This window comes from Ornithorhynchus anatinus, chromosome X5 (assembly GCF_004115215.2).
Source record: "Ornithorhynchus anatinus isolate Pmale09 chromosome X5, mOrnAna1.pri.v4, whole genome shotgun sequence".
NCBI classification, from domain to species: domain Eukaryota; kingdom Metazoa; phylum Chordata; class Mammalia; order Monotremata; family Ornithorhynchidae; genus Ornithorhynchus; species Ornithorhynchus anatinus.
This window is the reverse complement of record NC_041753.1, coordinates 13,292,415-13,319,811: the sequence shown is the minus strand read 5'-3', so window position 1 is coordinate 13,319,811 and position 27,397 is coordinate 13,292,415. Positions and strand designations below refer to the sequence as shown.

The 27,397-nt window shown below is 55.8% G+C and overlaps 1 protein-coding gene across 3 annotated transcripts in view; it reads right to left on the bottom strand.

The window, feature by feature from the left end:
• The window catches only part of FBXO10 (F-box protein 10), a 105,843-nt gene that overhangs the window by 4,369 nt on the left and 74,077 nt on the right, over window positions 1-27,397 (bottom strand). For 2 of the 3 annotated variants that reach the window (XM_029055710.2, XM_029055708.2), the window contains 4 exons: window positions 25,484-25,554; window positions 11,854-12,006; window positions 4,023-4,298; window positions 263-573 (listed from right to left, as the gene is read on the bottom strand). In XM_029055710.2, the coding sequence (XP_028911543.1) occupies window positions 263-573; window positions 4,023-4,298; window positions 11,854-12,006; window positions 25,484-25,554 (811 nt within the window). The remainder of the gene's footprint in view (window positions 1-262; window positions 574-4,022; window positions 4,299-11,853; window positions 12,007-25,483; window positions 25,555-27,397) is intronic. The other variant, XM_029055711.2, reaches the window with a different exon arrangement.

Here is a 27,397-nt window from a genome sequence, read left to right as displayed (position 1 = left end):
GGCGGCGGGTCCCCGTCGGTAGCCGGCCGGAGCCATCAGCAAACTGGTGGGTTCCGCCTTTCTCCTCCACGGCTGCATTAGTTTCGCCCCTCTGCCGACCGAGGGATGGCGTGTCGGCGCGGCAGAGCTGTTGCGCTCCCCACGGCTACGCCGGCTTTCCGCCCTGCGCCGAGGGGGGCCGAGAGGGGGCGGGGACCCCGGCGGCGGCTCCTCCGCCCGCCCCGGCGAGGGAAGGGAACGGCTCTACGGAAGGGACCCCCACCTTCATGTCCGCTGCCTGGAGTAACTGGAGCCCGCAGCCCCCGTTTCCGATGATGTCGTTCTCGACGATGATCCCGTCGCCCTTAGACGCGATGCCGTGACTGCTGTTGTCATAGATCCCGTTCCCTCGAAGCTCCACTCTGCACTCCGCCTCCACCAGGACGCCGCCCAGGCTGTTGCGGGAGATGCTGTTGTCGGCGATCCGGGTGAGCCGGGGGCTCTGGGACACCGCCACGCCGCTGTCGCGGTTGGCGTGGATGACGTTGGCAACGACATTCAGGGCTTCGCTGCTTCTGATGTACAGGCCGGCAGCTGGAGGGGGACGGAAGCGAGAGGGAGCCGTCGGGGCTCAGAAAGGAGGGGCGCTCGGCGCTTAGGACGGCGCGCCGCCGGCGCTGGGGAAGTACCGCGGATCGGAGCCGCGGGGCGCTGGAGTTCCTCAGACGGGGACCCGGGGAAGCACGGAACGATAAAGCGACACGGCCCCCGGTCACGAGGGTCAGGAGGTCACGGGTCCTGACCCCGGCTCCACCACCTGTCTGCTGCGCCACCTCGGGCAAGTCGCTTCGCTCCTCTGGGCCTCGGTTCCCTCATCGGGAAAACGGGGCTGAAGGCGGCGAGCCCCGCGGGGGACGACCTCGTTGCCTCGTCATCCGCCCCGGTGCTTAGAACGGCGCTCGGCACGGAGCAAGCGCTGAACGGACACCGCCGTCGTCACCCCGGGCAGGTCGCTCTCTGGGCCTCAGTCACCTCATCTGCCAAATGGGGACCGAGACCACGTGGGACAGGGACTGCGTCCAGCTCGATCTGCCCGGATCCACCCCTGCGCTCAGTCCAAGGGCCCGGCCCGGAGTAAGTGCTTAAAGAACACCGTCGTCGTTATTATGCTCCAATGGGGACAAACGTGAAAAATACTGGTCAGTGACCACGCCAGCGGAGTGGTCAAAATGACGACGACGACGACGACGACGGTGCTATCTGTCAGGTGCTCACTGTGTGCCGAGCACCGTTCTAAGCGCGGGGATAGATACGAGGTCATCGGGTTGGAGACGGTCCCTACCCCACACGGGGCTCCCCGCCTTAATCTTCATTCTACAGACGAGGCAACCGAAGCCCAGAGAAGGGAGGCGACTCGCCCGAGGTCACGCAGCGGATAAGCGGAGGAGTCAGAATCGGAACCCACACCCCCGGACTCCCCAGCCCGGGCTCTCGCCGCTGGGCCGTGCCGAGTAACCGCGTCCACGCAAATACATGAACGCTGGGGATAGGCAGAAGTTCGTTCATGAAGTGGCGGGGTTGGCCGACGGAATTTTACGCGGAAGATTAACCGGGGAAGGACCGTTGGAGGAGGGGGGATTTTAGGAGGGCTGGGAATGTGGAGCGAGCTGGGGTCCGGTGGGCGGGGCGAGCACGGGGCCTGAGGCGGCAGAGTCGAGAGCGAGGAACGGTTAGGAGGTTGGCTAGGGAGAGGCAAAGGGCACGAGACGGGGAAGCCGGGACCGGAGGCTGGAGAGTCTCACACGGCTGATCATCAGCGGTTCGGATCTGGTGCGGAGAGACGCGGGGAGCCCGCGGAGGGGTCGGAGGAGAGGAGGGTCGCGGACCGGCATCTGTTGCCGAGCCGTAATGATTAATGTTGGCATTTGCTAAGCGCTTACCGTGTGCAGAGCACCGTTCCGAGCGCTGGGGTAGACACGGGGGAATCAGGTCGTCCCACGTGAGGCTCACGGTCTTAATCCCCGTTTTACAGAGGAGGTCACCGAGGCACGGAGAAGTCAAGTGACTTGCCCACAGTCACACGGCTGATAAGGGTGGTGTTGGTTAAGCGCTCACTACGTGCGGAGCGCTGTTCTAAGCGCTGGGGTAGATACAGGGTAGTCGGGTTGTCCCACGCGGGGCTCGCGGTCTTCGTCCCCGTTTTCCAGATGAGGTCACCGAGGCGCCGAGAAGTGAAGTGACTTGCCCACAGTCACCCAGCTGACGGGTGGCGGAGCCGGGATCCGAACCCGTGACCTCGGACTCCCAAGCCCGGGCTCTTTCCACCGAGCCACGCTGCTACTCTCCAAGCGCTCAGTACAGCCCTCCGCGCTCAGCGACCGGGGCCGCATGAACGAACGGATGAGCGAGCGGTGCCTCGGGGAGCCGATCCAGTGCGGTCCGAGGCTCTGCCCGTCAAGTCCCGAAGGCCTCGGACACGGCTAATTCCACGATCACAGCCCAGTTACAGTCACCACGGAGAGTGCTGGCCGGAGGCGCGGCTCGGTGGCCAGAGCCCGGGCTCGGGAGTCAGACGACGTGGGTTCTAATCCCGGCTCCGCCGCTCGTCCGCCGTGTCGCCTCGGGCGAGCCGCTCCGCTTCTCTGGGCCTCGGTTACCTCAGCCGGATAATGGGGGTGAAGACCGCGAGCCCCACGGGGGACGACCCGGTTACCTTGCACTCCCCCCCCCCCCCCCCCGGTTGTCAACACTTTACAAATACCACGATTATCATCATTAAGGCCACGCCTACACCCGTGCCCTTGAGATACACGTAAACTGGTACCCAGCTAGATGTCAGAGGTCCTGTCTGGGGCATCCTGGGCAGCCTAGACCCACCCCCCAGTCCCCCCCGACCCTAACCCCCACTCCCCTAAACGTATAGACCGGACCGGATCTCCCAAGGCCACGGCGAACCCAAATGCCCCGGTTCTCCCGTTAGAACCCACCCGGGACAGGGTCGGGGCGCATGCCCCGGTGACAGACAGCTGGCCGCCTCGGGACACGGACGTCCCGAAGGGCCCAGCGTGACTCACATTTCACCGCGGTCCTGAGAACGGCTCGAGGATGGACACCGTTCGGAACCTCTTTTCAGCCTCGACCTACCAAACGCCGTCCTGGAAATTCTCTGCCTTTCCACGCTCCGCCGTGGACCGTTCCAATCTCGATCCTTTTCCCTGACAGTTACCTCGAGCGCGTGGCTTCGGGGAACGGGTCCGGCGATCGATCCTGACCCTCGTCTGTGGCCACCCAACCCGAGTCAGATGCCTCTGGGCTTCGGGCCCAAGCCGAGGGTCGAGCAAATTGGTGATTTCCCTCCTATTTCGGGCATCCCGCTCCAAGCCGGTCGCTCTTCCCTAGGTTCCAGACCTGGGCCCGGTCCACGGATGAGAGTGGCCGAGCTTAGGGCGGCGCCTGGCGGGGATGATGATCGTGGTGTTCGTTGAGCGCTTACCCTTTGCCGAGCACCGAGGCGGATACAGGCGTAGCGGGCTGGACACGGATCCCGGCCCCCGTGGGGCTCCCGGTCTCAATCCCCGTTTTATAAACGAGGTAACTGAGGCCCAGGGAAGCGAAGGGACCTGCCCCAGGTCACACGGCAGACAAGCGGCCGGGCCGGGATTAGAACCCCGGGTCTTCTAACTCCCAGGCCCGGGCTCTATCCACTACGCCACGCTACCCCTCTGAACGGATACCGTTAAAAAAATAATAACACCCAGGCTCTTAGGGTCTCTTAAACAGAAGGCGGGAATAAAAAGAGCAGTGACCTAATAAAGCTCAGGGTAACTCACGTGGGAGTCGGTGGAGACGGTGGAATCTTCTCCTCCACAGCTCCTTAAAAAGGGGAGCGAGCCCACGTTAGCTCCGTTCCTTCCCGGAAGCCGGGGCGCGGTCCTAAGCGAAGGCCCAACGCTTGTGATTCTGCGGTGTCCTGGAGAGCAAAGCCTCGCCCTGCTTCCCCAGGCCACCATCTGAGCGAGCAGCAGGGGAGGGGTCTCACTCACCTCCATTATGATTAATGCTGTTGGACTCGATGAGCGCCACGCTGATGGACCTGCGGGAAGAGAAGCGGTCGTCTTCGCCGTCCAGGTCGTCCTCCCAGCCGGCAGCTTCTCCCTCGTCGTTGAAGTTCTGGTGGCCCCCCTGGTTCGGGAGATAGGCGGCGGCGGCGTCTTTGCGGCAGAAGACGGCGACCCCGTAGATGCTGTTATGGCCGATCTGGTTGCTCGTGATGTGGGGCAGGCTGGACGACGTGAGCCACACCCCGCAGCCCTTGTTACCTGCGTCGGACAAAACGCGACGGGTGCGTGGGCAGGCGGGTAAGCGAGGCGGCCCCGGCGGGCAGATCCCGCGGCGAGGCCAGAGTTGGCGGGCTGAGGTGCGGAGCGCGCGGCTGTACGCGGGGGAGAGTGGCGGGAAGGGGGAACGGATAACGGGGGGGCGGGGGGGGGACAAGACTCCGGGGTGGGGTCCCAGATCGGGGCTCTCGCCCATCACGGAGTGAACAGACGCCAAAACAAATCCTGAAAGCAGAAGCGCGAGGCCGGTTCTCCCCGGATGCCTCTGGACTCCACTGTGCCCTCAACTCCCAAGGCCCCGGTCGCCTCAACGCAGTTCTGCCCCTCGTCGTGGAGGAGTCTTTTCTGCACGCGCTTTCTACGAGTCTAAATCTTCAGCCTCTGATCCCTTATGGTTCTGGATTCCAGCGCTTGGGCCGGGTCGTGGACGGTCGTAGAGTCGGAAGAAATAAATTGCACGTTAAGGGCACGGCGCGGTGGCTGGAGCCCGGGCCTGGGAGTCCACGGGGGCTCATGGGTTCCAATCCCGGATCCACCGTTTGTCTGCTGTGCGACCCTGGGCAAGTCACTTCGCTTCTCTGGGCCTCGGTTCCCTCATCTCTGAGCGCGAGCCCCACGGGGGACAGGGACGGCGTCCAACCCAGTTTGCCTGTCTCCACCCCAGCGCTCAGCGCGGTGCCCGGCGCACGGTAAGCCCTTAACGGACACCCCGGTTATATTACAATCATTATAATAAAGACCGGCGGTTCAAATCGGAGACCCCGCTCTTCCCAGGCGGGGTGATGGTAATGATTACGACGACGACGGCAAGCGCGCCGGGGTGGATGTGAGCAAATCGAGTGGGACGCAGTCCCTGACCCCCGTGGGGCTCACAGCCTCAACCCCCATTTTAGAGAAGAGGTAACTGTGAGGCACGGAGACGTGAAACGACTTGCCCGAGGTCACACAGCGGGCAGGCGGCAGAGCCAGGGGCGAACCGGAAGAGATTCCCTGTACACAGTTGCCGCACGTAAAAACCTCTTTACTCCCCTTTCGGGCCGGGCGGACAGATGTGGTCTACGCACCGGCCGAACTGGTAGAGCGGCCAGCTTCGATGCGTAGCGCCGACTCCCAGGTCAGCGGCCCGGCGGAGCCCAGCGTCGACGCCTCGCGGTTACCAGGTCGCCCGATATATCGCTTTTGCTTACAGGGGCGAGGGCTGTTCGTAAGCTGATGTTTCCTGGGCAGTTAGCGGGGGACAGCCGGGGAAAAACGGGCACGGCGACGAAATGACCATTTCCTCAGACGGCAACGGTCGCCACCGTCACCGCCCCCTCGCCGGCTGCTACTCGCCGGCCTCGGCCTCCCCATCTCCGTACCTCTCTGCCGTCGCCTTGTCCGTGACTGACCGGGTAAGAGAGGTCTCCGGCTGGCCTGGGTTCGAAAAGCAGGATTTTTCTGGGCTCCGTGCTAGAGAATAGATCACCTGCGGGTGACGGCTCATCGAAAGCGTCTCGGAGAGACGGGGCGGAAAACCCGACCGCTCCCGGCGGCAGAAGCCGCGCCGGTATCCGACAGGCGTCATCGGGCCATCGCGTTAAGGACTGGCTTGTCCCTCCCCAACCTGTGGTAGTTCCACGTTCTCTCGGTGGAAACGCTCTCGCGTAAAATCCACCGTCGCGGTGACCCGCAACGGGGCGGCACCTAATTTTCAGCAGCGAGGCGACCTCGTGAATACGGATCGATTGATACTCATCCTCGTTCCTCTATCGCCCGGCATTTTTGGATCTCCACAAACCCACCCCTGCCCGGACGCATCAAACCTACGAATTTCGGGCGGAAGCGTCTTTTTCGGTGAGCTCCGAGCCCGTTGCCTACAGGATTGTCCTTACGTGGCTACCCAAAGGCGGGGGCGGGGTGGGAGGTGTGTGTAAAGGGCCTGTGTAAGTGACTGGGATTTAGGGACAGGGTACCCCAAACCACCGTAGGGTGGTGACATCCGCAAGGATCATCCTTCTAACTCCTCAAGGGACGCGTCACGGCGGGTCTGGGGTTGTGATGGGAGGTGGTTCTTAGGGAGTCCCACATTACGTGCGCGTGACCAAGTCGGGACGACTCCAAGGGGGCTCCCCGTCTCCGGCCCACGCGTCACTCTGCTGCCCGGATCCTTTTCTCAAAACATCCTTCCGAGCACCTCTCCCCACTCCTCAAAATCCTCCACCGGTTGCCCATTCCTCTCCGCCTCCAGCAGAAACCTCCGACCGTTGAGTTGAAGGTACTCCATCGGCTCGCTCCCTCCTACCTATTCTCCTAGTAACGATAATAACGGGATCTGTTAAGCACTTCCTCCGTGCCGGGAGTCGGGGGCGGATACAGGCAAATGGGGTTAGACGCAGTCCCGGTCCCATGTGGGGCTTGCAGTCTCAATCCCCATTTTACAGTTGAGGTAACTGTAGGCCCAGAGAAGTGAAGTGACTTGTCCAAGGTCACCCAGCAGGCCGATGGCGGAGCCGGGACGGGAACCTTCTGACTCCCGGGCCCGGGCTCTAGCCACTAGGTCACGCCTGGTCTCCCTCCTACCCGGACTGTGAGCCTCATATGGGACAGGGACTGCGTCCAGCCCAGCATTTGGTACAGTGCCTTGCATGTAGTGAGCACTTAAATACTACGACTTTTCCTATTATTATTATCCGAAAATGACCCTCCCCACCCTCAAAACCTTGCTGAGGGCACATCTCCCCGCAAGACGCCTTCCCTGACTAAGCCCCCGTTTCCTCTTTTCCCACTCCCTTCTGCATCCCCCTGATTTGCTTCCTTCCTTCACCCCCTCAGCCCCACAGGGCTCACGAACGCATCCGTAATTGATTGATTTATTTACATCAACGCCCGTCTCCCCCTCGGTTGTACTGTGTTCTCCTAAGCACTCAGTACGGTGGTCTGCACGCAGTAAGCGCTCAACAAATACGACTGAATGAACGACAAAAACTTCCCGCGATGCTCCAGCTTCAGGCAGAGCTCCACCCCTGGCTCAACTCTCAGATCAGCCTTCTGCTACCGATCACTCGATCCTATTTATTGAGCGCTTACTGCGTCGGCGTGCTTGGGAGAGTACGATATAACGGAGTTGGCGGGCACGTCCCCTGCCCACAGCGTGCTTACACGGTGCCCGTCTCATCTCAGCCACCGTTTCGAAGCTCTGTGTGACAGAGAGGGGCCAGGCCCGGCCAGAGATACATCGGCAACCGACAAAAATGTTATTTAAAACGAGAGGAAGATCTGGTCTCTGTTAGATCTGCCAGGCCCTGACGGAGCTGGCCCTCGGGACAATTGCGGAGCTCTCTGCTGACTTCATTTTAGTCCCGAGGGGTCAGGCTCAAAGGCGTTGGGTGCGACGTAAATTCTCTCTCGGGACCGGGGGGGGGGGGGGGCCTTATTTTTAACTCCGTGACTGCAGAATTATCTTCCCAAAGGCCCGAGAGGGACGGTTCTCATTTTTAACTCCGGGACCGCAGGATTATCTTCCCAAGGGCCCGGGGAATCAACGCTGCCAGCTCCGACTTTGATGCCGTATGTGACGCCGGCGTAACCTTCAGGAAGTCACTTAACCTTTCTAGTTCGGTCATTTGTGATGAGAAGCGGCAGTGACCTGCCCTGCAGAAATTGTAGGTAGAAAAACTCATCAGCGGTTTATGCCACTCTGAGCGTTTCAAGTGGTTACACGATAACGGTGGAGCGCTGAAGAATGACGACGGTCCTAGGGCCCGGGTGGAGAGCAGGGAATAGGGACACGGTCGCTTCTCGCCGACCTACCGCTCAGCAGGTTTGTCATTATGCAAATGACACTTCGGAAGGAAAAGACCGGGCACAGAATCGATGCATACGTAAGAGAGACTCACAGCAGGTTCCACATTTCTGCGGAAGTCTTCTCGATCCGCACCCTTTATTCACCCCTCCCTCAGCCCCACGACACTTCTGTACCTATCCATAATTCGCTTCTTCATATCGATGCCTCTCTCCCCCTCTAGAGGGGAAGCTCACTGTGGGCAGGGAACGTGTCTACCGACTCCGTTACACTGTACTCTCCCGAGAGCCTAGTGCAGTTCTCTGCACGCGGCGAGCACTCGATAAATGCCACTGATGGATTACGTCACGGTAGGTCTAAGTCTTTTGTAACTAAGTTCACCGATCTGAAAATCGGGGTGGCGTGTGCAGACGGTCCTTGGCTTAAGATCCTCGAGTCACACCAAACGGTACTCGCGTTTTCTAAATTCCAAACGCCGTTTCGGAGGTACACCCCGTTATTTTTGACCTTATCGACCAGTCGATCGACCAGCGGTATTTAGTGAGTGCTAACTGTGTGCAGAGCGCTGTACCGAGCACGCGGGAGGGCACGACGCAGTAGATTTAGGAGACGTGATCTCTGCCCGCAAGGAGCTTACAACCCAACGGCCGAGACGGCGATTAAAATGAATTACGGGTAGGAGGATGCGATAGAGGGCGATGACGCGTACGTTAAGTGCTACCCGGGGGAAAGAGGTGAGTACCAAGATGTTTAGGTGAAGTGCTGACGTGGATCCGGTGGGGGGGGGATAAGGTAGGGAGGTGAGAAATGAATCGGGGAGGGCCTCCCGAGGGAGAGGCGATTGTAGCAGGGCTCTGGAGATGGTGCGAGCAGTGGTCGGCTGGTGTGAGGTGGGGGGGGGGGGGGGGTCCAGGTCGGAGGGCACGAGCAAGAGGTGGAAGACCTGGCAGTACCTAGACTCTTTGATGGAACCAGGGAAGCGGTGTGGCCTGGCGGGTAGAGCCCGGGCCTGGGGAGTCGGAAGGACCTGGGTTCTAATCCCGGCTCCGCCACCTGGCTGCTGTGGGACCGTGGGCAAGTCACTCCGCTTCTCTGGTGCCTCAGTTACCTCATCTGTAAGACGGGGATCAAAACGGTGAGCGCCACGGGGGAGCTGGACCGTGTCCAACCTGATTCATTCGTATGGACCTCCGTGCTTAGTACAGTGCCCGGCCCGTAGTAAGTGTTGATCAAACACCGCTAAAAAAAACCACACACACACACACAAAACCCAGCTCTGGGGGCAGGAACGGTTGTGGCGGGGGCGCAGCAGAGTCACGGAGAGATGGGGAAACAGTTTTACACGCCATGATGAGGGCAGGGGAGGGGAAGAAAGTTTGAGGAGGGTGGAGGGAACCGAGTGGGAAAAGGGGTGGCTGGCAATCGTACTTGACCGCCAAGCGTGGGAGGAGGGGCGACGCATTCGTTTTCTCTTCTGATGAGGTTGGCTACCCTACCGTGGACCACCCCCCGACTGAATTTAAACGCGTGAAACGCGTGAGGAAAGGGGACACGATTCTGGGTAACTGCTCCGAAAATAAGGCGTCCGATCCCGGTTCAGGACCCGATCGCCCGTTTATAACACGGGTCCTGTGAGATAATCGGTTCTGACTCACCGTGTTTTCTACCTACGACATTTCACAAAAACCGATTTTTGTCAGAAGCCCGAGGGCCGCCCGGAGCCTGATTACTTGCGAACGAGTGGATTGCGGGCATGTGAGAATCGGCGGGGCACTGTTTGTACTCCTTCATTAAAATTCATCCATTCATTCGGTCCCATTTACTGAACACTTACTGTGTGCTCAGCACTGTACCGAGCGCTTGGGAAAGTACCATAAAACAAAGAGCCACTAAACCCTCCCAAACTAACCTTCCGACTGTACCCCGCTTGTGACCCTCCCATCTCTAACCAGTTGCTCACGTAAGCTCATTACGGGCACGGAGCAAGTCGGTTAAATCTGTTATATTGCACTCTCCCATGCTCTGCACGTAGTAAGCCCTCGATAAGTAACACCGGTCGATGACATTCCCCTTGCGGGAGTCCCTTTCCACTCAAATCCACGAACCGCGTCCCTCCCCAGCTTCAGAGTCCCCCTGAAAAAGCATCTTCTTTAACCTCTCATTTCCTGAACGTACCACCGAATCGGCTGCAGTTGTGAGATCACCTGTTCCTTCATTACCTGTTTACTTTCGTCCTTATGACGTGCCTAATCTCTTACCCGTTGTCTTTACTGGACAGTCTGTGTCTGTCCGTCATCCCCATCAGGGTGTCAGCTCCAGGACTGCGGGCGTCAGTTCAATCCATCAATCCATTGCACTTACTGAGCACTCACTCTGTGCAGGGCGCCGTACTAAACGCTCGGGAGAGTACGGCCCGACGGCGGACGCGTCCCCTGCCCCCACTGAGTTTTCATTCTCGAGGGGGAGAGAGACGTTCACGTGAATAAATAGATTTCAGATACGTACATAACTGCTGGACATACAGAGAGAAACCTATAAACATCTTCTATAGTTCACGACGGGGCAAGTCACCGCATAATTGCTCTGATAAGACAGATCCTACAAAGTCGACAAAAAAAGATCAGCAGCATAAAAGTCAAGCGGGATAGGCAGAAGGGGGCAAGTCAGGGCAACGCAGAAGGGAGCGGGAAAAGAGGAAATGAGCACTTAGTCACGGAAGGCCGCTTGGAGGAGATGCAAGGCTTCCAAGGTGGGGAGAATAACTGTCTGTCGGATATGTGACAGGGGAGGGCGTTCCAGGCCGGAGGCGGGGTGGGGGCAAGAGATCGGCAGGGAAATCGATGGGATCGAGGTACAGCGAGGAGGCTGGCGTTACGGGAGTGAGGCGTGCGGGCTGGGTTGTAGTAGGAGAGTGCTGAAGGGAGGTAGGAGGGGGCGAGGCGGTGGAGTGCTTTAAAGCCACGACGAGGAATTTCCGTTTCACGCGGAGGCGGATGGGCAACCCCTGGAGGCTCTTGGGGGGGTGGGGGGGGAGACAGGGACCGAACGCTTTCGTGGAAAGCCGATCCGGGCAGCGGAGTGAAGTCTGGACCGGAGTGGGGAGAGGCAGGATGCTGGGAGGTCAGCAAGGAGGCTTTATTCGGTAATCGGGGTGGAACGGGGTAAAGGTCTGGATTAACGTGGTGGTCCGGATGGAGAGGAAAGGGCAGATTTTAGTGATGCGGTGAAGGTGGAACCGACGGGATCCGGTGACGGATTGAGTACGTGGGCGGAATGAGAGGGAGCGGTCAAGGATGGCGCCGAGGTCACGGACTCGTGAGACAGGAAGGATGGTGGCGCCGTCGACAGTGACGGGAAAGTCAGGGGGAGGACAGGGTTTGGGTGAGAAAATAAGGGGGTTCTCTTTTAGGCATGTTAAGTTTCTGGTGTCGGCGGGACATCCAGGTAGAGATGTCTTGAGGGCGGGAGAAAACGCGCGACTGCGGAGAGGGAGACAGATCGGGGCTGGAGATGGAGATTTTGGGAATCACCCGCACAGAGGCGGTAGTTGAAGCCACGGGAGCGAGTGAGTTCTCCGAGGGAGTGGGCGTAGATGGAGAATAGAAGGGGACCCAGAACGGAACCTCGAGGGACCCCCACAGTTAGGGGGTGGGAGGCGTTTCCAAGCGCCTAGGACAGCGCTCTGCTCCCAGTAAGTGCTCACGAAATGCTGTCGATGAGGATGGCGGTGATTTCGCTTCTGAAAGCACTTCTTACCATAGATAGTATTTCCTTCTATCAGTCCTTTCCCTTGCTCTCCCACAACCACTCCATCCGAGTAGCCACAGCAAATGAGGTTACTTCTGAGAACAGGGTCAGCTCCTCGACGGATATCCGCACCGCCCCACTGATTTTCCCGAATGACGTTCTCTACGGGAGGAGTACAAAAGAGTTTATTACATTCACGGTCCGCAGCGCTGACATCACAAAATCCAAAGGCCACCGGACAAATCCCACCGGGGGACGGGGGACGACCCGTCGCTGTAGAAGGGGCCCTCAGAATACGTTCCGCGGGCAGCGAGGGGACGAAGGAAGGCAACCTGACCACGTGGCCTTCAGAAGCAGCCTCCGTAGGAAGGCTGGAAAATTAATAATAATGATGGTATTTGTTAAGCGCTTACTACGTGCCAAGCACCGTTCTCAACGCCGGGGTAGATACGAGGTTATCGGGCCGTCCCACGTGGGGCTCACAGTCTTAGTCCCCATTTTACAGATGAGGTCACTGAGGCCCAGAGAAGTGAAGTGACTTGCTCCAAGTCACACAGCTGACATAGCGGCGGAGCCGGGATTAGAACCCACGACCTCTGACTCCCAAGCCCGGGCTCTTTCCACGGAGCCACGCCGCTTCCCTAGGAGAGCCACAGTCTCTCACCCCGGTCCCCTATATTTCAAGGGTCACTGTGCTGAGACTTCAAGGCGTCATTCTCCTTTCACTGGCCCCCGAAAATATTCTAAAGTAGCAATATTTGGGGACAGAAAGAGTAGGGGGAAGAGGGATTTGCCTTAGGAGTTACGGTTGAAGAATCGACTCTTGGACCTGGGAACTCGTCTCTCCGACTTTGTCATTACCCATTTTCCCTGAGGTGTCAAAGGCCAGTTGCTTCATTTCTCTACGCGGCATTTGCCCAAACGCAAAACGAAGCTCATACCTTCCCCTTTCGATCTCATCAGGCTGCCGTGAGGGACGACGCTAGAGAGGCGGCATAGCCTAACGGGAAGAGCACAGGCCCGGGAGTCTGGCTTCTAATCCCGCCTCCTCCGCCTGGCTGCTGTGTGACCTTGGGCAAGTCGTTTCACTTCCTCCGTGCCTCGATCACCTCATCTGTAAAATGGGGACGAAGACCGTGCGCCCCACGTAGGACGGTCTCCAACCTGATTAGCTCGCATCATCTACCCCAGTGCTTCGTACAGTGTCTGGCCCCCAGTAAGTGCTTAAACGAATACCATGAACAAAGAAACTCTCAGGGTGATGAGAGGGAGAAGAAGAAAGGAGGGCTTAGTCGGGGAAGGCCTCTTGGAGGAGACGTGCTTTCCATAAAGGTTTTGAATGCGGGGGGAGAGTAATTGCCGGATATGAAGTGGGAGGGCGTTCCGGGCCGGGGCAGGACAGAGGGACGTTCCTTCGATAAAGGCTTTGACGGTGGAGAGAGTAATTTGTCTGTTGGCTATGAAGAGGGAGGGCGTTTCAGGCCAGAGGCAGGATGTGGGTGAGAGGTGGGTGGCAAGATAGATGAGATCGAGGTACGGGAAAAAGGTTTGCCTTAGAGGAGCGAAGCGGTGTGGGCTGGGATGTAGCAGGAGGGTAGCGAGGGGAGGTAGGAGGGGGCAAGGTGATCGACTGCTTTAAAGCCGACGCGGAGGAGTTTCCGTTTGATGCGGAGGTGGACGGGAAACCACTGGAGGTCCTTGAGGAGCGGGGAAAGACGGACCGGATATTTCCGGAGAAAAACGATCCGGGCAGCCGGAGCGAAGTGCGGACCGGAGAGGGGAAGAGACGGGAGGCTGGGAGGTCCGCAAGGAGGCTGGTGACGCTGATCAAGGCGGGAGAGGAGAAGTGATTGGGATTAACGTGGCAGGAGTTTGGAAAGGCTGGATTTTAGAGATGTTAAACCAAAGAAAATCTCTCTTCCCACAGTCGGTGGTAAATCGTGGCATCAACTAGGAAGTTCCCTGAAGAATTCACAACAGCCTCGTCTCCCTTCCTCCCTTCAGCCCCCCCTTAGCACCTGTGTATTTAATTGCAGGCTCAGCACTCGTGTCGGATGTACATTCGACTATTTTTATTCGCCGGGTCGGTGGAGATGGTGGGGAGTTGGAACCCTCTACGACGGCTAGATAGTAAGAAGGGTCACTGCAATTACCTCGGAAACAAAAGCTTATTCAAACTTAGCACGAAAGCAGAGCATGTTAAAGTAAAATTGGGAACACGTTCTAGGCAGCCTTCCATTTGGAATTCTGCATTAAGTGTAAGAAACAAACAAAAAAACTACATTCAGGTGGCCCTCTCTATGCACTGTGGATACAATAGAGCGCAATAGGATACAATAGGCACTGAAAAATGAATCTGCACCGAAAGAAAACAGAGAAGGCGTTATATTTCGGGGGGGGGGGGGGGGGGGGGAGTGGCCCCCGATCCAAAAACAAGCAAGCAACAAGACTGGGTAAGTGAAAATCCTTGGAAATAAATCAGTGAATAAAGAACAGCATTAATCTCTCCTACATCCAAAGTTCAAATTCACATAATAAAGGAAAATGAGAATCAAGAGGATACGGATCTAGTAGAAACCGATTACTGCGGCTAAAAAAGGCATATGTCTATCGAGGAAAAGAAAAACACCCCCGTGCATTCTACCTCATTACTGACTTTTCTGCTCTAATGAGTCCTTTTCACTCTCCCTGCTTTTTACAGGGCTTGTGGAAAGTCAGGTTTATTGAGGCAAATCCCAGAAAAAAACAGTGGTGCAAATTTGAGTCCAATCCTTTGGGTTTAAATTTGTTTTTATGAGAATGAGAGAACATTTATAATCTTGTCATATGGAAGGACCCAGATGATTCAATTAGTATAATTAAATGCACTTCCAGACCTTTGTCTGTAAATCCAAGCCCAGGGCAGTAGCACATTCAAGGTAATATTTAAATTGTCCTCAATATCATCACAACGATTTTATCTAAATAGCTTTCCTGAGAGCAATATCTGATTTCTAGGGGAAAACAATTCTGGGGTATTTTGCAGGAGTCATAATGTTAATAAAACTGCCTCTTAGAAAAGCATAATATTCTAAGAATGAGAATCATCTTGAAATTCACAGTCGGGTCAGAAACTTTAACCGGATCACCCTTACTGTGAATTCTCCATTACTTAGGGTAAAGGGGTACAGGGCAACACAGATAAATGAAATCCATAGATAATTCAAAAACTACTACTTTAAGTCATTTCAAATTGCTCCCCCATCGAGCCCTTTGTCAGAGGGCTCGTTACACGAGAGAAAACGGACTGCTTGCTTTGAGTTTGGCCACTGCCCAACTTCTGGAGGAGGTGCCAGAAAGCAGTGAGATGGCCCCCAAAAAATGTCTTCCGCTCTCGGGACTCCGAAGGGTCACTTATAACAGTACTTTCCAAAGTTTTCCGGCCCTCTTTCCACTGAATACCCTACTACTCTGCCCCTTACTCACTCCAAAGAAAATCAACCCCCGAAACGGTCCAGGGTGGTTGTTCATCTCGAGGAGAGAGGGCTGGAAACATCCTTTGCATCCCCCCCTCCCTGGAAGGGAGGGTTGGAAGCCAGGGGCTGTAGACTGTGGGGAGGGGGATGTGTGAGGTTTGGTATCCCTGGTTCCCGCGTGTTTCAAAATCCCCCTGATTTGGAGCCGGGCACCGCCACTTGTCTGCCGTCTGATCTTTCGCCTCAGTTATCTCACCTGTAAAATGGGGATTAAGACTGTGAGCCTCACGTTGGACTTGGACTGCGTCCAACCTGATTACTTTGTATCTACTCCAAAGCTTAGTACGGTGCCTGGCACACGGGAAGCGTTTAACAAATCCCTTTTTTGGTATGTCTGTTTTAAAAGAGTTTGCAAAGTAGCAGACCCCCAAGGATCGGTGGCGAGTCCCTTGGAGGAAGGCCCATTACATCAGGGTCGTAATTAACCCCGAGGATCACATAAACCACATGGCATTACTGACTAATCCTTGGGATCAAAATCCTCGCCGAACAGAAAGAGTGGAAGGAGGAGGTTGAGTCCGTACCGAACCTTAATAAGGAAACCATTAAACCCAGCTTCCTTTGAGTCTCCAGACCTCCAAGTTACCACTGGGAGTGTCAACTTTTCATCTGTAAAATGGGGATTAAGACTGTGAGTCCCATGTGGGACAGGGACCGTGTCCAACCTGATTAGCTTCTATCAACCCCAGTGCTTAGCACGGTGCTTGGCACACAGTAAGTGCTTAACAAATCCCCCCGACTCCAAGACGAAACAAAAACTTTATTTGGAGGGTTGGGGCGACCACGGGAACAGGGTGTTGGAGGACTGGGGGGCTGGAGATTTGAGGGAACAGAGGAGGAAGACGGAGGAGGAGGAAGGCAGGGGGTGGAGGAGGGGAAATGGAACAGATCGAGAGGTGGGGTGAGGTGGGCGGATGGTTCCTTCTCAAGGAGTTTTGGGGCCAGGGGTGAGAAGAAACGCTCGTGCCCAGTCCTGGTGCCCAGCGAGGGCCAGAAAAGCAGGACCAGAAGAACATCCTCCTCCTCCCCGCTCTGCGAGCCGGCACAGGGCCAAAGAGAGAGGTGCCATCTTGGCTCCACCTGTCGGGCGCCGAGCTACATCTGTCCACCCCGCACCAAAAGCTATACCGTTCACCCACTGAGTGGGTCAGATACATAGGGGCCGTAGCTCCCCTTGATCCTATGAAATCAGCGCCTATGGTGGTCACCCCCAAACTTCACACGCGCTGCCAGGCTACCAAGGTCACATCCACCGCCAGTTCACTTGCTCATGCCTAATTTGGCCTTCAATCCCCGCCAAATCTTGCCACTTTTTCCCGCACGCCGTCTTCAGCTACTATTTCCCAATCCGCCGCCTTTGCTCTTCCCAAGGCAACCTTTTAACTCTACCGTGCTCTCCCCTCTCTCGCCTCCGTCCTCATCGTCGGTGTTTATTGAGCGCTTACTATGTGCGGAGCGCTCCACGCTAAGGGCTCGGGAGTGCAAGGAAGTTGGCAGACGTGTTCCCCGCCCACAGTGAGCTGACAATCTACAGGGGGAGACGGGAATTAATATAAGTAAATAATTTATAATATATGCCGTTCCCCTGGCTTGGAAGTCCGTCCCCCCCCCCCCCCGCCACACACATCACACAGACCCCAGCGTCCCCCACATTCGAAGCCCTCCCCAAATCCCACCTCCTCCAACAAGCTTTCCCTGATCGATTTCGGCCTGGGCGTCCGAAGGACCCGGGTCCTAATCCCGGCTCTGCCACCTGTCTGCTGTGTGACCTTGGACGAGTCACTTAACTTCTGTGCCTCAGTTCCCTCATCTGGAAAATGGGGAGTAAGACCGTGAGCCCCATGGGGGACAGGGACTGTGTCCAATCTGATCGGCTTGCGTCTACCCCAGGGTTTAGTACAACGTCCGGCACTTCCTAGGTGTTCGGCAAATGCCATAAAAAAAAAAAAATGCAGTGGTTCTGGAGCAAGGGAGAGGGTCAGGAGCTACCCCCTGACAAGCTCAGCAACTACAGAGGTTCCATGAACCTCAGCAAAGAAGCTCTACATCAGTGACCCCATAGTACACTTTTCTGAAAAATCACTCTGGGTACGTCACTTCTCGAAAACCTTCAACGGCTGCCCGCCCATCTCAGCGTCAAACAGAATCTCCGTCGGCTCGAAGGCACTCGACCGGCTCTCCCCCTCCTGCCTCACCTCACCGATCTCTCACCACGACCCAAACTTCACATTTCGCTCGCCTTCCTCACTGCCGACCCCTTGCCTACGTCCTCCCTCCCGCCTCCCCATTTTATATGCAACGGTCCACCGCTCTCCGGCCCTTCAAAACCCTCCTAAAATCACATCTCCTCCAAGAGGCCTTCCCTGACGAACCTCTCGCTTCCCCACCCTCTTCTCCCTCCCTTCTGCATCTTGGATCTGTACCCACTGAGCTTTCTGATACTCACGCCACCCGAACAACACTCGTGTACACCTCCTTGCACTTTGCTGCTTCCTCTATCTGTAATCTAGTTTAACCGTCTGTCTCCCCTACTAGATTGCAAATTTCTTGAGGGCAGGGATTGCGTCTACCAACTCTCTTGCACTGAACACTCCCGAGCGCTTAGTACAGTGTTCTGCGAACAGCAAGTGCTCTATAAATGCCACCGATTGAATGATCGACACCCTGACTTAAACAACATAATGGTTTGGTTACGGGGCATCCCAAATTCATCGTGTTGTCGGTGGCCACCTTACCCCCCCCCCCCCCCCCCCGACAGACCCTTTGGGGAAGTAACCATCCAGTGATAGGTGAAACATCACTGGGCTCCCTCCGGTGAAAAAGAAGGGGCAGGATCACAAACCGAAAGGGGAGGGGAGTAGCAGGGCTTCTGGTAAAAATAAATGCACCTAGGTGAGCCAGTGGCAGTTAATTCCTCTGATTAATTAATTGCGGTAACTGTTAAGCGCTTACTATGCGCCAAGCAGCGTTCTAAGCGCCGGTTGATACCAGCTAATCAGGTTGGACACAGTCCCTCTCCCCACATGGGGCTCATAGTTTTAACCCCCATTGTCCAGATGAGGTAACCGAGGCCCAGAGAAGTGAGGTGACTTGCCCCAGGCCACGCAGCAGACAAGTGGCAGAGCCAGGATTGGAACCCATGACCTTCTGACTCTCAGGCCCGGGCCCCATCCACTACACCCCGCGCTCTGATGACAAGCCCCGGTCCCAACAACTACGGTACACTTCAGTTACGCCATTAATTGGTGGGGATAAAGCTCCCCTCCCTCCGTGGTGTAATCCTCTTTGTGATACAAAGAGAGGCCTCTGGCAGACGAGGACACGTCATTGGAACGGTTCCCCTTAGGTCCCTGGGACTTGCCTGCGGCTTCCTGGGCCTCTAGGATTCCATCCCATTACCCACCTAGAAATAATCAGAAATAATAATGACAAAAATGATAGTATTTGTTAATTGCTTATTACGTGTCAAGCACTGTCCTGAGTGCCGGGGTAGAGACAAGGGAACTACGGGGAAGGAGCACGGCCTAGTGGATAAAGCACGGGCCTGGGAATCAGAAAGACCTGGGTGCTAATCCCGGCTCCGTTTGTCTGCTGTGTGACCTTGGACAAGTCGCTTCACTTCTCTAGGCCTCAGTTACCTCATCCGTAAGATGGGGATTGAGACCGTGAGTCCCATGAGGGACGGCGACTGTGTCCAACCCGATCACCTCGTATCTACTCCAGCACTTAGAGCAGTCCCTGGCACATAATAAGTGCCTAACAGATGCCACAATCATTATTATTATTATTATTATTACAGTCCCCGTCCAGACGGTGGGCCCGTTGTGGGCAGGGATTGCCTCTATTTTTTGCTGAATTGTACCTCCCGATCGCGTAGTACGGTGCTCGGCACCCAGCAAGCGCTCGATAAATACGATCGAATGAACTCGCAGTCTAAGTAGGAGGGAGGACAGGTATCGAATCCCCCTTCTCTTGAGGAGGAAACTGAGGCATAGAGAAGTTAAGTGACTTGCCCTAGGTCACACAGCAGGCAACTGGCAGAGCTGGGATTAGAACCCAGGTCCTCTGACGCCCGGGCTCTGTCCATTAGGCCAGGCTGCTTCCCGCTAGGCCCTCCTGCTTCCTGCCGCCGCAGGAGCTCCGAGGACTTGAATTGCCATCCTGGACACCCCCCAGTACTCTCATGACACGCAAATTGGTGAAGCGTTCCGTATTTTTAGGTATTTTTTTTTTACCCTATTTGGTTAATGGGGTGTCCATCCCCTTGATTCTATTTATCGTGATTAAGGTGTCTTGCTTTTGTCCGTCTCCCCCGATTAGACCGCGAGCCCGTCAGCGGGCGGGGACGGTCTCTATCTGCTGCCGAATCGTCCACTCCGAGCGCTTGGTACGGTGCTCTGCACAGAGGAAGCGCTCAATGAGTACCACTGAATGACTCTGCCATGAGGGAGTGGGAGACATCACCCAGGTCCACAGATCTCCCAAAATGCCACTCCCACTTTCCTTACACATTGGTGGGATGATGGGGAATCTTGAGACTAAAACCTGGAAAGCAGCTGCTAACCCTCTTGCTTTTCGACTCCCGCTGCCTCCAGTTCTGTGGCACTGGAAGGGGACCCTGCTTGGTGGTGCTCGGGACGGTAGTGATAATACTATTAAGCGCTTACTATGTGCAGAACACTGTACTAGGCACTAGGAAGAATACACAAGTGGGAATAAGACACGGTCCCTGTCGGGGGTGCGGGCGGCCCACAACCTAAATCAGCCTAGGACAAGGCCTGAGGGACGGAGAGGGACGGAGAGAAGGAGCTTCGCAAAAAAGGCCCTAAAGGAGAAAGAAGAACAGGCCTCGGGCGCCTAGTTTGGAAAGGATTTTGAAGAGGACCGAAAGAGGTCTAGATGAACGAGTTCAGATGACGCGCTTTAAATCTCGGCCAGGATAAGATCAGTGAAGAGTTGGGTAGAGCGCCGGAACGGGAGCCGAAATGGAGTCGATGGAAGCAAAGTGCTGCCGGCATCAAAGCGAAGGAAAGGCGGGGCAGCGCATAAAAAGATACGAGGATGACGAAACAGAGGAAGTTAAAACAACCCCTCTGAAGAATTTTCACTTGGCAGAGAAAAAGAAACCAACAGGTATTAAATAGAATACAAAAAAAAAAAAAAAATGAGGGTCTACTATCAATAACCTTCAGAAATCAATGAAAAACCAAAAATGCAAGTTCACAATTCAGGCTCAGGGCTCACTCATTCATTCATTCATTCATTCAATCAATGGTATTTAGTGAGTGCTTACCGTGTGCGGAGCACTGTACTAAGCACTTGGAACGTACAATTCGGCAAGAGACCCTTTAAGGAAGGGGGTGGGAGAGTGAAAGACGAGACCGGAGGCAAAATTACAGGTCTGGAGTTGAAGATGCCTAAAACAGGTGACCGGGAAAAACAGACTAGACGAAAGAAGGAAGGACTAAGTATACTGAAAGGAAGCTTAATGATGTGAACGTGGGAGGAAGAAAGCTACGTTGATAAGGCGGTGTTAACCGTTTGGAAGAAATGGATAAATAAAAGACGCGATACTAGAGAGAACGGGAGATCTACAGGCAGAACAAGAATTAGCCCCAAGGATTAGGAAGGAGAGTTAGGAGAGATGAGACAGCGTCCCTCTCCACCAGCCTTTATGCATATTCTGCAAATCAATCAATCAATGGCATGTACTGAGCGCTTACTATGTGCAAAGCCCGGTCCTAAGCGCTTGGGAGAAGAGAGGAGCAATTCGGCTGCCTCCCCCACCTGTAATTTCTTTTTCGGCCTCCCTGGCTAGCTCCTTGAAGGGCAGAGATCATACTCTTTCAATCGATCGATCGATCCATCGTACTTATTGAGCGTTTACTGGGCGCAGAGCGCTAAACCGAGTGGTTGGGAGAGCACGCCGTAACAGAGCCGGCAGACACGTTCCCTACCCATAGCGAGCTTGCAGTCTGGAGACCACAGTCCAGTTTCGAGAGCCTAGTAGAGTGCTCTGCACAGAGTAAGCACTCATTCATTCATTCATTCAATGGTATTTATTGAGCACTTACTATGTGCAGAGCACTGTACTAAGCGCTTGGAATACACAAATCGGCAACAGACAGAGACAGTCCCTGACCACTGACGGGCTTACAGGCTAATCGGGGGAGACAGACAGACACAAGAGCAATAAATAGAATCGTGGGCAGTCTGTTTACTGCTGCAATAATAATAATAATAATAGTAATAATAATAATGCTATTCGTTGAGCGCTTACCACGTGCAGAGCACTATTCTAAGCACCGGGGGGGGGGGGTACAGGGTCGTCAGGTCGTCCCACGTGAGGCTCACAGTCTTCATCCCCATTTGACAGATGAGGTCACTGAGGCCCAGAGAAGCGAAGTGACCCGCCCACGGTCCCGCAGCTGACAAGCGGCAGAGCCGGCATTCGAACCCACGACCTCTGACTCCCGAGCCCGGGCTCTTTCCACCGAGCCACGCTTACACTGCTCTGCACACGGTAAAGCGCTCAATAAATGTCACCCACTGAATAAATACCAGCAGTGGATCGGTGTCCATTCCGTGGACATTTTTCAAGCCCTTCCCTGGCAAACTTGTTTTGACTCCTTCCCCTCACTAAATCTTTTAATGGCAGGAATACCAAGGGAAGATGAAACACATCACCTGATTTCTGGGTTCTTCTCGAGCAATAACGAAATGTCCAACGGGCCGGTTACCGGAGCATAGCTGTCTCAGCTCATTTAGAAGACCAATAATGATGACGGCATTTGTTAAGCGCTTACTACGGCGCAAAGCACTGTTCTAAGCGCTGGGGAGGACACAGGGTGATCAGGTTGCCCCAAGTGGGGCTCACAGTCTTAAGCCCCATTTTCCGGATGAGGGAACTGAGGCCCGGAGAAGAGAAGCGACTTGCCCAAAGTCACACGGCTGACAGGCGGCTGAACGGGGATTTGAACCCACGACCTCTGGCTCCCAAGCCCGGGCTCTTTCCGCTGAGCCACGCTGCTTCTCCAAGCAGCGGCCACATCGGCAACACTACTGCAGCACCTCCAAAGAGATGAGAGCGAAGAGCAAAGCAATCGCCACGGGCCGCAGATTACTTTCTTACGCTCTTTCGTGGCAGGCCTCCACACTGGCTTTAAGGACGAGCACGGGGCCGGGAGTCGGAGGACCTGGGTTCTAATCCCCGCTCTGCCACTCGTGACCCCCCTCCCCTGCCAAACCCGGCCTCCCGTGTCCGTTTCCCTCATCCCGACCGCTCCGCTGGAGTCCTTACGTTCGTTCGGCTCTCTGGGAGTCCCGGCCGCCGGGCCCCGTCCTGAGCTGCCGGGGGGGGGGGGGGTCAATCGACCGGTGGTATTTATTGACGTCTCCTCCAAGAGGCCTTCCCTGACTAAAGCCCTCATTTCCTCTTCTCCCACTCCCTTCTGCATCGCCCTGACTTGCTCCCTTTATTCACCACCTCCCCGTCCCCCAGCCCCCACAATACTGATTAAGTACATCTCCGTAATTTAACGATTTTGAATGTCTGTCTCCCCGTCTAGACTGTGAGCTCGCCGTGGGCAGAAGGTGTCTGTCACAGCGCCGCGTCGTACTCTCCCGAGCGTTTCGTCCAGCGCCCCGCACGAGGTAGGTGCCCAATAAAAAAGACCGAACGATCGAGTGGTTTATGGGTGCGCGGCACCGGCCTAAACACTTGGGAGAGTACGATACCACCGAGTTGTACGGTCGCTGTCCTCGAGGAGTTTACAGCGTCGTAGGGAAAGCCCATCTTCTAAGGCATCGGCTAGGGCTGGGAAAGGGACTTCCAACTCAACTCTAGACTCCGAGCTCGTCGTGGGCAGGGAATTGTCTGTTTACCGTTGTATTGTACTCTCTCAGGCGCTTAGTACAGTGCTCTGCACACGGCAAGCACTCGATAGATACGACTGAGTGAACGAATGAACGAACCTCATGGCCTCCCAGGCCCGGAGGAACTGACTTAAGCGCAACCTCAACCAGAACCGGTCAGGCCCGGTCATGGAGGAGCGGCCTGGCGTAGCGGACAGAGCCCGGGCCTGGGAGTCGGAAGGGCACGGGTTCTAATCCCGGCTCCGCCGCTTGTCTGCCGTGTGACCTTGGGCCAGTCGCTTCACTTCTCTGGGCCTCAGTACCCGCATCTTTAAAATGGGGATCGAGACCGTGAGCCCCCAAGCGGGACAGGGGTTGCGTCCCACCCGATTTGCTTGTATCCACCCCGGCTCTTCGTACGCAGTGAGCGCTTAACAAATACCATAATAATTATTATTATTATCATAGAGCCAGTTCTCCATTGCCCACTGGAAAAGCTCACACCCGAGTGGTGCTCGGATTCTGCCAAGATGCCCCTGAGCGCGGTAATCCTTCTTGGGGAGCTGGGTCCTCACCCCAGGGACTGACGGAGAGCTGAGCGCAAAACCGGCCGCTCTTGGCTTAAGTCGTTATTCTAGCCGGGAGCGGGGACGGGGAAAACAAATGAGGTGAAAAGCCCTTCCCAGAACAATGAGCTCAAAGTGGTTGTTGTTCGTAAGGACTAAGTAACTTGCTTTACTGCAGGCTGCCTAATTAATTAGCCTGGGCTTCATCCCAGCCGGTCGTTTTAGTTTCTCTGGATTCTCTATCTCTAGGAATCGGCAAACTTTGTATCCACGGAGGACTGTGCGTGTGCATCTTACTTCGGAAAAATAAGCAGACGTACGCGCGGACTCGCTGTCTCCCTGAGGGTAACTAATGCTAATTAGGCCAGTTTGGGGCTCATTATTTCCCAAGCGAAACGATAGGGTAGGAGCCTTATTAACTCGGAGCCTTGCTCGCCGCTCTTCCTGGCTGGCTGGCGGTTCTCGCCGTCCGTGACCGATTCCCCGCCAAAGCAGGCCGTACGGCCCCGTTTGGGGGACCCAACTCTCTCTGCTTTCTCGGGAATCGTAACCCCCATCTCTTCAAGAGAAAGAAGAAATCGGTGCGGTCGGTTCCTACCGTGGCTCCCAGACAGAGAGGAAGAATCGAGCTGAATATCAGATAGCACTTAAAACGCCGAAAGCGAGCTTTAAGAAGCTGGGACCCAACTGGTTCGGAGCCTTCGGTTCTCTCGCTCATTGCTACGCTGTACTCTCCCAAGCGCTCAGGACGGGGCTTTGCGCACGGTAGGCGCCCCATAAATACGATGGAATGAACGAACTGTTTGCCGAACTGCACGGCTACCCGACCACTGCTCTTTTCGAGAGCTGCTTAACTGACGCAGTTGACCGGGGATGTTGTGGTGTGCTGAATTTATTTTCACCGTTCATAGGATGACATTCTTACTGTTCATCCGAATCTCCCCACCCCGGCTTCGACGGTCAGCCCCCGGAGGCCCCTTTGTGTTTTTCCCCAGTGTTGAGTACGGTGTTCTGCACCGCGGTCAGAGCGTGATGATAATGTAATTGTCACTGTTATTACTATTTAGTATTACTACTATCGCAAGAATTCTAGCCAGTCGAGTTTCCGAAAGATACTCTGTAATCATTACTCCTCATTATTACTTCTGAGCATTTTTCGGAAACTCGACTGGCTAGAATTCTCGGCCCGTTGCGCCCGCGCGGAACCCGAGGATCAGAGAAGCGGGGTCTCGTCCAAGGTCACGGCAAGCAGTTCGGGGGCGGAGCTGGGGTTAATTGATGATTAGCGAGGGTAGCTGTTCAGCGCTTACTATGTGCCGAGCACCGTTCTAAGCGCCGGGCTGGGCGGACAGGAGGTAATGAAGTTGTCCCATACGGGGCTCACGGTCTTCATCCCCCATTTTACAGATGAGGTAACTGAGGCCCGGAGAAGTTAAGTGACTTGCCCAAAGTCACACAGCCGACAAGCAGCGGACCCGGGGTTAGAACCCGCGACCTCTGACTCCCACGCCCGGGCTCTTCCCACCAAGCCACGCTGCCTCTCAGCGTGATGAGTACGACACGCCGCTCCAGGCTACCAGTTCGGCGGTTTGTCTACGGGCCCCATCTGCTCCTTTAAATAGTGGTGCTTTCCACTGGTAATACTGCAATATTTCACCAAAGCCGTCAGGCACCCATCAGAAGGAGGTGCTTTCATTTCCATACCTAGGATTTGTCCTCTTCCGTTCTCATTTACTGCTATGCCAGCGGCGAGACCTTGAAAAATGTGGTTTCCGCTACAAAAGAAGGAAATGAAAATAACCGATCAGAATCCAAACACTGTTACGTAAAAGTCAAAAATAAACCACCCGCGATCGTCCTGGGAGATTTTCGTCTTTGTCTCCGAGAAGAGGCAGCGGCCACATAAAGCTTTTACTGACGTTTTTATGTGCTACGCCTACAACTTATTCTTCCTGACTGTGAAGTAACATGGGACGGTGACAGTACGTGACATGGGGAGTGGACAAACGGATCAAGAGCGAAAGAATCATTTTAGCGCAACGGAAACCAAAATGCCAATCTCCTTTGTTCTCGAGTGGATCGGGCGTTGGTAAATCACGAAGGGCCACGCGACCCAAATACGGCGACTGTGGCAAGAGCTGGGATTCCAAAACGGGGCGGGCAACCACACGCACACAGAATTCCAAGTCCTCCATCCGCAACAACTGGGGGGACTGCAGATTCCAGAACACTCCATCAGCTCGCCCCATCCCAGCTCACCCTTCCGATCTCAATCAACCGCATTTACCGAGCTCATACCGCGGGCGGAGCACTGGACTGAGCGCTTGGGAGGGAGCAACATAACAGAGTTGGTAGACACGGTCCCTGCCCTGGGTGAGCCTACGGTCCAGCGGGGGAGGCAGACGTTACGGGAAATGAGTAAATCACGGATTTGTACATAAGCGCCGAGGGAAGAGTGCAAATTCAAGTGCAAGGGTGACGCGGAAGGGAGCGGGAGAAGAGGAAATGAGGGCTTAATTGGGGAAGGTCTCGCGGAGGAGATGTGCTTTTAATAAGGCTTTGAAGGTGGGAAGAGTGTCCATCTGGTGGATACGAAGGCGGAGGGCGTTCCAAGCCAGAGGCGGGACGGGGGCGGGAGGTCGGCGGTGAAATAGATGCGATGGAGGTGCGGTGAGCAGGTTGCCATTAGAGGAGCAAAATGCGTGCAGGCCGGGTGGTAGTAGGAAAGCAGAGAGATAAGGTAGGAGGGGGCAAGGTGATGGAGCGCTTTAAAGCCGACGGTAAGGGGTTTGTTTGACGCGGAGGTGAGCGGGCAACCCCTGGAGGTTCTCCATCAATCACTGGCATTCACTGAGCACTTACTACAGGCCCGGCACCGTTCTACGCGCTTGGGAAAGTACAACGCCCCGGAATCCGTGGACTGCGTCCCCTGCCCCAAATGAGCTTACAGTCTAGAGGGGTGGGGAGTGGGGAAAACACGGACTGACGCTTTTGTAGAGAAACGATCGAGGCAGCGGAGCGAAGCACGGACCGGATCGGGGAGGGAGAGAGAGGACGGGGGGGGGGGGGGTCACCAAGAAGATCGACGCAGTAATCGAGGCAGGATAGGATGAGCGTCTGAATTAACCCGGTGGCGGCCCGGAGAGGAGAGGGCCGACCGCAGCAAGGTTGGGAAGGTTGAACCGGCGGGATTTAGTGACGGACCGAGTAGGTGGGTGGAACGAGAGAGACGAGTCAAGGTGAACGCCAACGTCGGGGGCCTGTGAGACAGGGAGGGTCGTGGTACTGTCCGCGGCGAGGAGAAAGACAGGGGGAGGACGGCGATCGGGTGGGTAGACGAGGAGCTCCGCGTTGGACGTGTTAAGTCCGAGGTGACGGCGGGCCATCCGAATAGAGACGTCCGAAGGGAAGGAGGAAATGGGAGATCAGAAGATCTGGGACTCACCCGCACCGAGGCAGTAGTCGGAGCCGTGGGAGTGAATGAGTTCTCTAAGGGAGCGGGGGGAGATGGAGGAAAAAAAGGGGACCCAGAACCGAACCCCGAGGGACTCCCGCGGTAAGGGGTTGGGAGGTGAAAGAGACCGAGGACGAGCAGTCGGAGAGATAGGAGGAGAATCG